We start from the raw sequence: 14,487 nt of genomic DNA, 5'->3' as shown, positions 1-14,487 counted from the left end.
GGTGAATAAAGCCACCAGAATCCAAGAGGGAAACGGAAAACGTGGCTCCTTCAAATAAATAATGCCTCTAGAGAGGTCTGGAATCTGCCAAGGATCTTTGGAGAACTTCAGGACAATCTTACATGTACATCAACACATAATCCTGGGAGACAAAGAAGAGAATGTCAAATGAATTATTAAAGCTATTTTGGACAGCCTCTGAAGCAAGTGGCATACTCGTTAGAAGGTCTTGGGAGGATTAGAGGCATTCTCTCTAGCTGGTAGACATGTATTTGTTACTGAGTCTGAGACAGAAAAGCAGCTGTACCCTGTTCACCTCAGTACAATTAAGGAAGGTGACATGGCTGACGTGTCATGCCACAGCAACCCTGACCTCAGTGACTTTTGTAAGAGACATTTTACCCAGACGCACTGCTGGAAAACAGGGAAAGGAGGAAATAAGGGTGAGAACGAGTTTGAAATTATGTCTCTGACAGAGATGGCATGTTGAAACCAAGATGGTGCAATCCATGGCCATTCGCAGTCTCTCAGATGCTGTTTCTCATGATAAGAATCTTTTCTCACGTTGCCCTTCAGTAGCTATTAGGAAAATCAGAACCTGTCTTCTGGGATGAACCGACATTACGTGAGGAAAGCAGAGAAGCTCAGGATTTCTTATGAAGACATGCAGATGTCTGTGGACTTGAGGGCCACTGAGAAACACAGAAGTAATTTGAAGAAGTAGATGAGATGTGGAAGATGGTGAGGCACTGGAACAAGCTGCCCAGAGATGCAGTGGATGTCCCATCCTTGGAGACATTCAAGGTCAGGCTGGATGGGGCTCATTGCAGAGAGTTGGACTGGATGACCTTTAAAGGTCTCTTCCAACTCAAACAATTCTGTGATTACAGAGAGATCATCATTTTGCCTACCCTAAACAAGAACAGGGTCTGGAAACCGCTAGTAATGATGACACATCTATAGTAAATAATTCCAGCCCTGATGAGTTATAAAAGAAAAGGCTACAGTTTAATAAAACAAAAAACAAAATCCCACCACGTCTCACCACCTTCTCTTGGTGCTGAGTCCAAGCACTAGCCAGTCCCAAGCCAACAGTCAACACAGGTGATCTCAGGCAGTCAGAGGGGGATGCTGACATGGGGATGTAGTGCCAGCCAGAGAACCATGTTTCCTTATTGTCCACCCATATCCCCATCTTCCTCCAACAAGGTGAGATTTCTCTTTAAGAGGTCTGTACTGGCATCCTGTCCAGTGCTTGGGAGCAACACTGCACCAGCCAGAATACCACAGCAAGGAGGGGAGTCTGGGCAAAGCATTCCTCTGCAACAAAGCAAAAATGCTGCAGGGTATGTTTGAGAAGAAAAAAAAATCTGCAGACTGAACATGTGCCTGAAAGTCTTTCCGCAAGACAAAAGGGACATTTAAAGATAATGCAAAAAAGAAGAATAGGTTTTTAGATCTAGAGACTTCATTCTGGCAGATCTGTGTTGGAGGAGACAAAATAATTTTTTCGTCCCAGCTGCTGGCGGGGAGGAACAGAACAATAATAGTGAGAAGCTTAAAGAGAAGCTTATAACCAAGCTGAAACTAAGTAGGAGATGGGAGATAGCAGCTGCCCGGTGCTGCAAAGTCATTTTATCACCAGGAGCATAGTGATGGGAGGGCTCCCCTGGGCTGCCCACCTCCACCCAGGGCAGTTGTTGTGCCTAGCCCAGTACTAGCCACAGGCAGCTCTGTTTGCAAGCAAAGGGCACACGTGACTGGTGCAAGACTATAGCATAAGTGCCAGCAGCCATATCATATCTGTGCTTGGTGGAGATGCAGATGCTGCTGGCGAGCTGTGGGCTATCATCTGGACACATCCACACTGATAGAAGGTTGTTGGCAAATGGGAGGTCATGCAGAGACAAAAATGATAGGAAAGGAAGGAGGACATGAGCTACATTCAGAAGTGAAGCAGGAGGATAAGTCTCCCAGGCAGCCCTTGGAAGGGTTGCCAAAATGCAGCGCGCACAGCCAAGCCCTGCCAGATGTTGCTGCTGCCCGGGAGCAGGGCTGCAGATCTGTGGTGGCACTGGGAGCAGATGGCAGCAGCTGGGAGGAGCTCAAGGAAAGGTGGGAGGGAAGGTGGCTGCCAAAACGCCTTGACTCAGCTCTGCTCATGGGAAGAGACTTCACTTGGCTTCTGAGTCTATCAAAGAGAACTTTAAGCATTGATTTGCTTGCGTGTGATCTACCAGCACGTATGAAGTGGAACATCTTCTGACATTATCAAGTTCAATGAGAAGAATTGGAAGCTAGGGGTGCTCAAGTGGAATTCAAATGCAGGTTTGTGAAATTGGGTCAGAGAGGACCTACATCTTCACCAGCTACCACAGCTGGATCTGCTCCCAGAGAGCTGCCGCTCAGCCCCAGCCAGACACACAGTGCACAGGGTAGAATTTTATGACCCGTGTCACAAAGGGGGTCAGATGAGCTGCTCCTCCTGGCTTCTCAACACATCAGTTCGCCAATCTTCCTCAAAACAAAGGGAAACTGGGGCTGAGAGGGCTTTCTCTATTAAGTCCAGCAGGCAAATACATGAAACGCTACCTCAGCTCACTCCCTGAAGAGCCATGCTGATGCGTACAAAGGAGGCAGGAGACCTTGAGAAAAAAAGGCTGGTCTTGTTGGAAAAGCCCATAGCTGTGAACCAAGCGAGAGGTTTTTGCATCCATCCCTGTCACAGCCTCTCAATGATGCACTGCTCTCGCCTCATGCGTCAGCAGCTGCCCAGAGGCATCTGGCGCTTTGCCCTCTGCCCACAGCTGGGCTGCTGCTTGGTGGCATCAGGATCCTGCAGCAGCACTCACCCTCCAAGCATTGGATGCCTGAACACTGCCTGTTCATCTGCCCAAAGCCAGCAAGCAGCTCAGAAAATTCAGATTATCCTTTCCCATTTCATTCCCCACCCATGGTGGGGCTGCCTCCCTGGAAGGGGAGCCGTAAGATGGGCTCATTAACATCTGTGAAGTACAGATACTGCTGCACTAAGTGCATTGCAAAAGCTCATGGGATGGTTGTTAATTACATATTCAGTGTGGGGTTGTAATGGCATGCATTAAGAGTGGCATGGGGTCCCCACTTTAAATAATGGGGATGAAACAAATTAAACATTTGCCCCTGTTTTGTGGGCTGAAGAATGCAGCTCAGGAATATTTTAACCACTGCGCTGTCATCTCGAGTACCTCCACACCACAGAGGAGCAGAATGAAACAGCCTTCACATAGCAACTCCTAATTTCCTAAAAGCCTTTATGTAACATTCTCCAAATTGCACAGCTTGGTACAGCGATCCCACTAAATTTTTACCAGAGGAGAAAGACATACCAGCACTTGCATTACCCAACCTCTGCATACACTGCAATGTGGAAGACCCTTTGCAGATCGTGACCACTCCCAGGCTCTCCAACAGAGCCTCTCTTAATTGGGCGGTGGGTACAAATGTCTCCAGTAAAGGCAACTGGTGGACAAGTGGGAGATTAAGCTCAGAAACCTCACAGGAGCGGATAGCAGCATGGCAAAACGCTGGGGAGGAAGCAGTGGGCAGCTAGGTGAAATACCAGGGATGACAAATGCCTGGGATGACTGTGGAGCTGGTGCGTCAGTGCCAAGATATTGGAGGAGTCTTCATCAGTAAGATCGTAATTCCTCCTGAAAAGGACCTGGCTCAGCCCCTGCAATAGAGCATTTTACTGCAGTCTGCACAGTAAAAGGTGTCCAAAAAAGGAGGACACTGATATGTGTGTTAATCAAGTGAAGAACCATCTACAAAGAAAAGGCATGGATCTGTCTTCCAGTTGAGGAGCTATAAATAGCCTTGCATACTTGCTTATCAGATTGGTTCGGCTGCAGGGATAATCTCCTGGAGAAAGCAATGGAAGCCCTGTTATGTTGGATATTTATAACTAGATGAAAGCCTAGAAAATGCACAGTCGTGTCAATCTTGCGCTCGTGCCGCAAGATAGGGTGTGTGGGATCCAATTAGTCTCTTCAGTTTAATATAAGGTCAAGAATGGCTCCGTCTTTCCAGCTCCACAAGAACGAAGCAGGGTCTCTTGGAGCACTCTGAGTGGCAACAGAAGCATGGGGAGATATTCCCATAGGGTCACAGTGGACACTTAGCTCTCTAGTAGGATGACATCACCCTCCCTGCACAAACAAGGCATGTCCCATGCCGCTGACAGATCCGGAATGCAATGGGAAATACGGCCCCAATGGACCAACCCAACGCAACCAGAAAGTTGTGATCCCCAAACGACGTGTCCTGGCTCCTGAGTCCCCTTACTGCCCGCTTAAAGCATCACAGCCCTCATCCCAGCCCCACAGGTTCACTGAACTGCCATTGCCAGATAATCTGCAGAGCACCAGGGTGATGGAGTTAATGCCAGTAGATCCCCCAAGCTGTGCCCCGCCGCGGCCTCGGCTCTCACTGGATTTTATGTAGGTCGGGGCGGGTGCTGGAGGCAGCAGGACGCCCAGCAGCTGCCATGGGAGGGGAACCGAGCTGGGGGCAGTGAACGGAACGGGAGCTCCAGCACACCATTATCCTGTGTGCACCCAAAGAACTGCGAGGTTCTGTGGGTGCGAGGTGACTTCTGTTCTACGCTGTGAGCACTTACAGCTCCTGTGCAGTGGGAAAGCAGAATTTGTGGAGTGGGTTAGGGCCGGGGACTCCAAAGGTGCTTTGCCCCCACAGCAGCCCCTACTCTGAGCAGTGTCCCCTGGCCTTAGAACCATAGAGCCATAGAATTTCTCCACTTGCAAGGGACCCAAGGGGATCACTGAGTCCAACCCCGGGCTCCAAAACCACCCAAAATCCAAAGCCTATGTCTGAGAGCATTATCCAAATGCTTCTTGAGCTCCAGCAGCTCAGAGCCCTGCCCACTGCCCTGAGCAGCCTGTTCCATGCCCACTGCTCTCTGGGGCAGAGCCTTCTCCTAACATTCAGCCAGACCTTCCCCTGATGCAGCTCCATGCCTTTCCCTCAGCTCCTGCCCCTTTCACCAGAGAGCAGAGATCTGTGCCTTGTTTGGGTCTGCTCATCACATAACATCCTGGCAGGAAGACAATGAGCACGCCAAGGACTGCAGAATGCCCTCCATCTCCTACTGCAGCACTTCCAGGTTCTCCTCTCTCACCTTCCTCCTCCTTCACTTTCTCTGAGTCATCTGCCACATTCATGAGCTCAAGATCCCCTCTCTCAGCTCCAACACCACCGCTCTGCTGTACCCAGCAGCACAGCCACGTGCAGCTCCCTTCACCCAAGACCTTTGTGCATTCTGCATGCACCTGGCTGGTACTTGAGGGCTCTTGACAAGTCCACTGCAGTCATCCTGCACCAGAAACCTCTCCATACTGCTTTTCCCAGTTGTCTGGCTTATGCTCTTAGGAAGAAAGCTGACTGCACGACACTCTCAGGCAGGAGGGTGTCTCGTATTGCCAGAGCATCCAATGGATTTGGGAGCCCAGCCAGACCCAGCTGAAACTTGCCTTGCTTTGTTGGGCACAACATTATCCCAGGAACTAACCTGGGAAGAAGGAGAAGATGGACTGACAGACCTTCAGGCCCCCAAGTTGCCCTGGGCCCCCTCTGTGCTGTAAGAGGGGAACCCAGCATGCTTCCCAGCTCCAAGATTTTCTGAACACTCTCAGCTTTGTCCCAAAGTCAAGGATGCTCCCAGAAGCAGGAGATTTCAGGAGGACCCTTAGCACTACCTTCCTCTACTCCGAGAGATTCCCCAGCAAGCTCCCCCTAAGTACAAGAGCACAGAAGACAGCAGGTAGAGGAAAATTGGCGTTATGTGCACAGCCAGAGCCAAGGCTGAAGAAGCAACTGAAGCCGGCCAGAGAAGCTAGCTTGGGGCAGGGACTGCTTTGGGGCAGTCAGCAGGCAGCACGGAGGCAGCATGGGGACAACGACTAGGGGTGAAGTTGTGCCAGGGCAGGGGAAAGCCAGCTTTGCTGTGGTGGGATGGCAGATGCCTCTGGTAGGGCTTTGTAGGATGGACTCAAGCAAGAGGTGACCTGAAGGGCCCTGCTGGAGTCCTTAGGATTACCATCACCCTACTCCTGGGTCCTCAGCCCCATGCATTCCCTGTGCCACTAAACCTCTTCTCTGCTCCCCAGGGAAGCTTTACATCTCCAAGAGCACAGCATGGAGCTGAGCACAACCCAATACCGCTGCCCTCTGCCTTGGGGTAGGCATCACAGGACCTTCTGTCCACAGTCTCACCATGGGCAGCCCCTCTGTGTGCTTATATCCACGCTGCATCCTCAGAACAGCCTTTTGGGCCCCCTATCATGCTGTTAGAACTGCCTCCTAGTCCTTCCACCTCCTGCTATCCCCTCAACTCTCCCCACCCCACCATGCCTTTGCTGCTCCTTTGCTTTTCGCCTCCCAGCCCTACCAAGCTGCATGTGGGAGCCCATCTGACCAAGGCACAGAGTCTAAAGAGCCCTGGGTGCAGGGTCCCCGTGGTGGGCACAGACACGGGTGCCGCCAGCACCTACCATTCTCAGGGTGCTCCATCTCCCCAATGCTGCCATCGGGCGTGGTGCGCTCGTAGTGGTCCTCAGGCAGGGCCAGTGGCCCAATGCGGGGCCCCGATGACGATTTGCTGCTGGGAGTCTCCGACTCCTCCAGCCCGCTGTCATAGTAGCTGTGCTGGGAGGGGTCTTGTAGGTCCTGGGCCTGGCTGGCTGCAGAGAACGTCACTCGGCGATGAGGTAACTGTGGGAGGAGAGAAGAGAAGAGGTTTTCATTTGCTGGGTGGTTGACATAAAGCAGGGCGCATCAGAATTGACCCCACATTGAAGGCAGAGGGTCAGCAGGGAATACTGTTCAAGGGACCTTGTGCCCATCATCTCCTCTGGCCCCTGCCTCCTTTGCCACCAAGGAGGACACGCAGTTTGTATATCACAGAATCGCTAAGGTTGGAAAAGAACACTAAGATCATCCAGTCCAACCATCAACCCTTCACCACCATACCACTAAACCATGTCCCTCAGTGCCACAGTTCTCAGCCTACAGGCTCTAAACGGCCCCCATAAGCGCCGTGCCCTGAATTACGGGCTGGCCTCCACCGCAGCCTTCATGCGGTCTCCTTGCCCTCCACTTTGCACGCACCCTTGGTGCTCTTGGAGACCCATTTCCATCAAAAGCCTTTCTAATGGGATCAAGGCTCAGCACAAAGCCTCGGGTGACATCATTCCCACCTTACAGCCTGCAGCTCGTCGCCTCTCACTGTAAGAGATGCTCCATCATGGGTCATGATCGCTCCTTCTGTGTGCTCGTTAAACACTGCCAAGCCCTACTTCACGCTTGCTCTCCCTCATGTTATGGAAGAGCTGCTGCAAAAAGCCATTAAACTGCATCATCAGCCTCCTTCAAATCCTTCCAGAAAATCCCTCTTTGTCATGATTAGTGAGGAGTGGAAAGAGTAAGGCAAGTTCACAGGGCAAAACCAGGATGATGAGAACACAAACACCAAGAGAGAATGACACACAAAATCAACATCGCAAGGAGCTGCTCAATGGGACTGGGAAATGATGGGGAGGCAAAGAGCCAACACACTGAAAGGCAGCACCATTCAGGCTAAATTCCACTTTCACTGCAGTATTTACCAAGATGGAGTGGCAATCAGGCATCCCACACAGCCAGCACCAAGGAGGACAGGGAAGGAATCAAGCCTAACCAGGGGAAGGAACACACAGGGAGCATTTAAATGAGCTTGCTGCTTTTAGGTTGGTTGGACCTGATTAAATTCACCCCAGGTGCTTAGAGACCTGATTTAAGGAACTTCAGAGCTGTTAGGGCTTCTTCTTTTTTTTTTTTTTCCTGCTTTCTTTTTTTTTTTTTTCTTAAGAATTTTTACAGGTTGAGGGAAGCTCCAGAAAAGTGGAAGAGAGCTAAAATAGCGCCTGTCTTTAAAGACGAGAAAAAAGAAGATCTGGAGAATTATAAAACAGTTAGCTTAATTTCAGTTCCTGGAAAAATACTGAAACAGATAAAAGAACTCTTTGTAAGTACCTACAAGATAACAAGGAAATGAGTAACAGCCACGGTAGGTTTGTCACAAACAAACATGTCAAGGCATTGAACTTCTCCCTTTGAAAAGACATCAGGCCTTGTGGATGGAGGAGGAGCAGTAAATGTTACAGCTTGGCTTTCGGAACTTTTCTGACACTATTTTAGATGATATTCTCATGAGGAATGCAGGGAAATGTTGTAGGTGCAGCGTAGTACTTCTCTGCTTTGCTAATACATCTCGCTGTGGGGTGGATGCAAAGCCTTTAGAAAGTCATATTCAGAAAGTAATTACTGGAGACAAGTCTTACAGGCGGGACGATGTTTCAAATGAAATTCTCCGGGTTTTGTCCCACGTCTGTTGCTAGCCTGTATTTTCATTAACGGCTCGGATGACAAATGTGGAATATATCTGTCACATTTGCACACTTGGGAAAAATAATCACCACGAAAGCAGCAGGCTGGCTGAGGGATTGGGGGCTGCAGCAGATCATGGGTTGGCTATCTATCAGCTGTGTCAAAGCCTCACAAAAAACGCATCTATATTGGGATGCATAAGCAGGATATTTGTCTTGAAGTCACACTGTGCTTGGTGCCAGTAGGGCTTCAGAAGGATTGTAGAAATGCCATGTCCAGTCTGGAACATCACATTCATTGAATCATAGAATCACCAGGTTGGAAAAGATCTGCAATATCATCCAGTCCAACCGTCCACCTATCACCAATAGTTCTTACTAAAAGCCATGTGCCCCAGGGAGGCAGAGAGAAATAAGAAAATATCCTGATAAGCAGGGAAAGACTGAGGATAGAGGTCTGGGGAGGAGAAGGCTGAAGGTGTAAAGCTTATAGATCAGGGAATCATTACAGTTGGAAAAAATCTCCAAGGCCATTAAGTCCAAGTGCCAACCCATCCCCACCATGTGCCCATGTGCTGCATCTACACATTTCCTGAACACCTCCAGGAACACTGACTCCACCACCTCCCTGGGCAGCCTGTGCCAATGCATTACCGCTCTTTCTGAGAATAAATCATTCCTAATATCCAACCTGAACCTCCCTGGGTACAACTTAAGTACATCACCTCTCATCCTACTGCTGTCACCTGGGAGAAGAGGCGAATCTCCACCTTGCTACAATCTCCTTTCAGGGAGCTGCAGGGAGTGATAATATCTCCTCATAGCCTCCTCTTCTCCAGACTGAACCATCCTTTCTGCAAATGCTTTCTTCAAAGAGAGAATAGTGGGCTGCTCCTTCCTGCCATTAGCAGGATGGAATTGCCTCCACTCGCAGGGAGGAAGATGGAGGTTCCCAGAGCAGAAGAAATACCTACGTAGGTTTGGCAAAGTGTAAGAAATCCCTAAAAGGGGAATGTGCCATGCAGGAGTAGCAACTCTGAGAGTCACAGAGCTGAGATCCAGCTCTGGACCCAGCCTATGGCAGCTATCCTACCTCCCCAAACATCTGCTCCCCAACAGCATCTTTTCCTACAGAACACCTCCATCAGGTACCACACCTGGCTGGTAGAGGGGCAAATCCAGCACTCCCAGCCCTGCTCCCTCATGCACACAGCACTGTGGGCTCAGAGACCCTCAGCCCTGCACAGACCCCACCGCGCTGGGATGAGATAATAGCAGCTTGTCTCTGGCTGAGGCTCCCCACCCGCACAGCCCTGTTCTGGACTCAGCACGGCAAGACACTGGCTCCATTTGTCTGGCTCTGGCTTGCAGAAATTGGGTTTTGTCTGACCTCTCTCTGTGAGGTCAATGCGCCTTTCAGCAGCAGCACTCCCTGTACAAGAAGCTGCTTGTGCAGTGCGACCGAGGCACCCCTCAACCTTCTCCTGCTGTTATACAAGCTGGCTTCCTCAAGCCCCAGCCACAAGCTGGGTTTTGAGCCAGCCACTCCATTTCATGGCCCTCCTCTTTGCTCACCCCATTTTTTCCTTTCTATCCCTGTAAGGTCGGATGCATCTCAATGCTCCGTTCCTGCTACCACCTCCCAGCTCACACCCCTGGGTCAGAGCAGTGTGAGTGCCCAGCTGAGCTCCTCCTGTACTGCAGTGCTCTGCAGGACACGCATGGGCATCCCCTGCTTCTCACCACACGGCTTTGCGTTAAGGTGCGCTTTGTTTCCTCAGGCCCGCTTTACCAAGCAATCTGGATCGCTCTGCATGACTGCTCTGTCCTCATTGCAATCTCCCACTCCACCAAGCTCCGTGTCAGACGCACATTTCATCAGCGTTGATTTTGTATTTACTTCCAGCTCGCTGATTGAGGCACTGAATGGCAGCGGGTGTGGACATGCTGCCAAAAGCTCCTCCAGAAGACCCCCTTCCACCAGGGACTTTCCAGCTTTTCTTCTCTATGCTGCTACTAAATCAGATCGTCACCTAGCCAGCAGTGCCCCACGTACAATGGAGAGTGTTAATTTGAAATAATAATGATAACAACAGAAGGCTTGATCAACTTGGCATCTTCGCCAAGGCTCCATCAGCCACACATTGTCAAATAGACTCTGTGGGTCCTGGTGGTGGCCAGGACAGACTCGTGTTGGTGACACTGCCTGACCACCTCCTGTCACCACGTTGGCTGCCATCACTTGTGGTCCCCTCAGTGGGCTCCTAGCCCACAGCACGCCCCTCGCTGCTGCCCTGGCTCAGGGCATCATTCCAAATAGCAGTATTCAGAACTGCGCTATCCCAAATAGTGTTGTTGCAAAGAGGCTGTATTTTGAACACCTTTGTCACCTACCAGCTCATTGGCAGGTGCCACATCCTGCCTTGTTCTCAACCCAAATTGCCAGTGCGACTTACTGAGTACTTTTGCATTTTTTTTGCATAATTAACAATTTGCAAATGACGATTTATGGTACAGCCTCCTCCTAGCACTTTTTTTAAAGTGTTCCTCATTGTATCCTGCTTGTCAAAACTGATATTCCCCCCACGGTTTTTTTGTTGATTTTTTTTTTTTTTAGCTTTCCTTGTCAATTTTCAACACTCCCAAACTACTCATTTCTACTAAGTATTACACTCTCCCTCTCCCCCCCTTTTATCGCTTTCCTGTTTCTCACTGCTCTCTCCACTCTGCATGGTGTAACCATGAGCCCTCACTGTTCATCCTCCCAGGATCCTCCCCCATCCTGCTGCTCCCCACCACTGATCCCCCTCCCCCCAGGACCCCCATGGCTGCTGGAAAGACCCAGGGCACTCTCTGCTCCTTCCCAACTCTTCCCTTGGATGTAAACCTCCCCAGCTCAAAGCAGGGCATGCACCAGGTTCATTCTGCTTCCCAACTGGGCCAATGCACTCAGCAAAACCAGGAGCTGGGCTATAAGGGAGCAGGGCTCGGCGGCGCTGCGCTGGCTCCCCCTCAAAATGCACCCGTCACACCGTCATGCTGCAGCAGGGACCACAGGGCCAGAAATTACGCCTTGCACAAAAGGAACCTTAGAATCCACCCTAGGCACCCTTTTCCTGTGGGATTAGTGCCAGAGCAGTAGAAACGTCAGAATTGTTAACCCCTTCGCTGCCCCCTGAACGCCTGCAGCCTCCGAGCCTGCTGCCAACAGAGCTTGCTTCCCCGGCCACTGCCACAATGCAGCAACTCACAGGGCTGTGGAGAGACAGCCATGTCAGACCACGGTGCCCAGAATATCAAAATAAGTGACAAGGGAGCCATTGTGGCACAGGACTTGGCCAACTTCAGATGAATTCATGATGCTCCTGGAGCTGCACGGCATCCCCTCTTACTGTTATAATGAAGATGGTGCCCAAAGCTACGCAGCTCCAACTTTTTTGTGTACGGAGGCTTTGCTGCATGTGGGAAATATTTAATCTGTTAGGGTCATGTTTGGAAGTTCCATGCAATGTGGTGCAGGCTCTGGAGTGGGGAATATTGCACCCTTGGAAACTAAATGGAGCCTCTAGGAAAGCAAGATGGGAACTGCCAAGTGCAGAGCAAGGCTTTAGCTCGAGAGGACAGGGCCCAAGCTGAGCTCGTGGCCATTGCAGCCAGCTGCCTTACAGCAGCAACGTGTGATTCTGCTGGGGTGTAAGGCTGGGCATGGAGCGGGCAGCACTTCTGCTGTTCTCATCCAGCAGTCTGACCTCCTCTCATTTATTGGGGTCAGCTCCTCTGGTTAGCAATGGGCTGCCAGCTCTGCTCCACCTGATGTCCATGAGGTCCCGTCTGATGGCACTGCTCTTCCCCAAATCCTTGAGTCCATCCCCATATCCCACTTTGCTTTCAGAACAGCCCTTTGGCAAGGGTTGCGAAGTTTGCTCCTGACATCCCTTCAGCTCCTTTGCTGCAGACAAATGAGGCCACAGAATGAACACAGGACAATAGGAAAGAAATGGAGGGATCCATGTGGATCACACGATTTGGAAAGCACCCTCTCGCCCCTCCTCGTGACTGCTCACACAGCTCCATCTCCAGCAATTAGCAAGTGCTGACCTTGCAGTCAGAGGAGAGGTGTTACAAGCCCTGCTGAAATAATGATAGCAGAACAGCCATCCCGAAATGGACATCGGATCCCGAGGCGCTATTTAATGAATAAGTCTGGGTAAAATGTGGACTGTCTCCACATAGGTGCCCTGAAGCCTCCCAAAATTTGCATGCTGCTCAAAGGAGCCGCTGAAGCCCGGTGCCAACCTGCCTGCTCAGATCGAATTTATCTAACTCATAGCAAGATCTAACGCAATTAGAAACCCATTTAGACAGCCTCGGGACAGAGATTGCCTAACCTTGCAGCCTATCAGAGCTCCAAGCCCATCAAGGATGTGCAATTTGGCTTTTCTTTGGTTGAAAAGAAGACTGGAAAGGAAAATATGGAAATAAATCATCCGAAGGGTGAATCATAAAATCTAAAGGGGTCATAATCTTTACGGAATAATGTCTGAATTGGACTGACCATGGTGTCCTGAAATGTCTATCACCTTCATGCTGATAATAGAGACATTTTGATGCTGGTTGGTATTGAGCAGAAATTGCTTGGGACACAGAAGGAGGTCGCATCGTCATATTAGAACCATCTGAAAATCCCAGGCAGAAAAAGGTTCCAGGACAGGGAGAAACACTTGAACAAAGCCCTCAAGGAAGCTGACAGCTGCCAAGTAGCAGAATAATGCTGTGAAAATAATGAACTAATCTGGCTCCTCATTGCACCCAGTGGAGCTGATGGATCGCATAGAGGGCCCTGGGGAAAGCAGGGGGTCCCAGGCAGGAGGCTTAGGCCCCTTGGAGAGAGCTAACCAAGGGATGCTTCAACAGAAGACTCTGCATGCAGAAAATGTCAATTTGCTGAAATCAGATCTTCTTTCAAGTGAACGTCTTGTTTCAAAGTTGGGGCAGGGGGGATATCTTTGCTGACATGGAAAAATGAAAAAGTGATGCTCTTGCAAAGGTGATTTTCACTTCAGAATTCAAGCCTAGTAGCAGTTATGAAACTAAATTAAAGAAAATGTCAGTCAGAATGGTGCCTTTACAAAATTATTAAGAAATCTATCTATCTATCTGTCTATCCACCTAACTACCTACCTACCTACATACCAACCTGCCTACCTGCATACATGTCAACTTACCTACCTGCATACATGTCAACCTACCTGCCTACCTACTTACCAACCTACTTACCTACATACGTGTCAGCCTAACTATCTACATACCAACCTACCTACCTACCTACATGCATACCAACCTACCTACCTACCTATTTGTCTACCTACAGACTTGAACCAAAACAAAACAGAGACTGTCATTTCTTTCTGAATTGTTTCTAAATACAAATTTTTAGCTCGATGGTGATCCCACTTTCTAACCAACTCTTTCCATAGACAAGGGGCAGAAGCTTGACCGGTCAGTGGAGGAGCTGTGTCTGTTCCATAGGTCAGCGTGCTCTGGACACCCATAGATCCCTCCCACCAGTTTGCACATATTGATGTTGGGTGAGAGATATCACCTTCATTTGGAGAAATCGAGGAGACGAGACAGTAGTACTGTCGTGTTGAAGTACACTTGTGTCTGGCATCTTCTGCAGGAGCATGAAGCCATGTAGGTGGTGGAAGAGCACTGTGACCCTGCACAGGGATCTGGGGCAGAACAGAGACTGCACCCAACAGTGTGGGCTGGAGGTGAACAGGTGCACACTTGTGGTGCCCTGTGTTCTGTGCTGCTCCCACGTGTGCAGGATCAGGATCCCGCTCAGCAACATGTATGAGGCACACAAACTGGTTTCCTGCACATGCAGAGAGGTGGAGGTGCTGGTTGACAGGAGTCATCTGACCACCCATCAAAAGCAGCAGAATTCTAGAGCAAGCCATCGAAGAGAGAAGGTGGAAGGTACCACGCCTGGTGCAATGTGGTCTCCAGTATGACTGGAAAGAAGAGTAAGGGGAGTCCCACCAAAGCCTTCAGCGGTCAG

General features: G+C 50.0%; 1 protein-coding gene across 1 annotated transcript in view; it reads right to left on the bottom strand.

Annotated features, from left to right (window-relative positions):
- The window catches only part of PCDH1 (protocadherin 1), a gene marked incomplete at both ends in the record, with an annotated part of 45,730 nt that overhangs the window by 16,196 nt on the left and 15,047 nt on the right, over positions 1-14,487 (bottom strand). Inside the window, one exon of the mRNA XM_079542310.1 lies at positions 6,552-6,771. Coding sequence (XP_079398436.1) covers positions 6,552-6,771 — 220 coding nt within the window. The remainder of the gene's footprint in view (positions 1-6,551; positions 6,772-14,487) is intronic.

The sequence above is a fragment of the Tetrao urogallus genome (genome assembly GCF_951394365.1).
Source record: "Tetrao urogallus genome assembly, chromosome: 14".
Lineage (NCBI taxonomy): Eukaryota > Metazoa > Chordata > Aves > Galliformes > Phasianidae > Tetrao > Tetrao urogallus.
The sequence above is the reverse complement of the archived record's forward strand: the minus strand, read 5'-3'. Positions and strand labels throughout refer to the sequence as shown.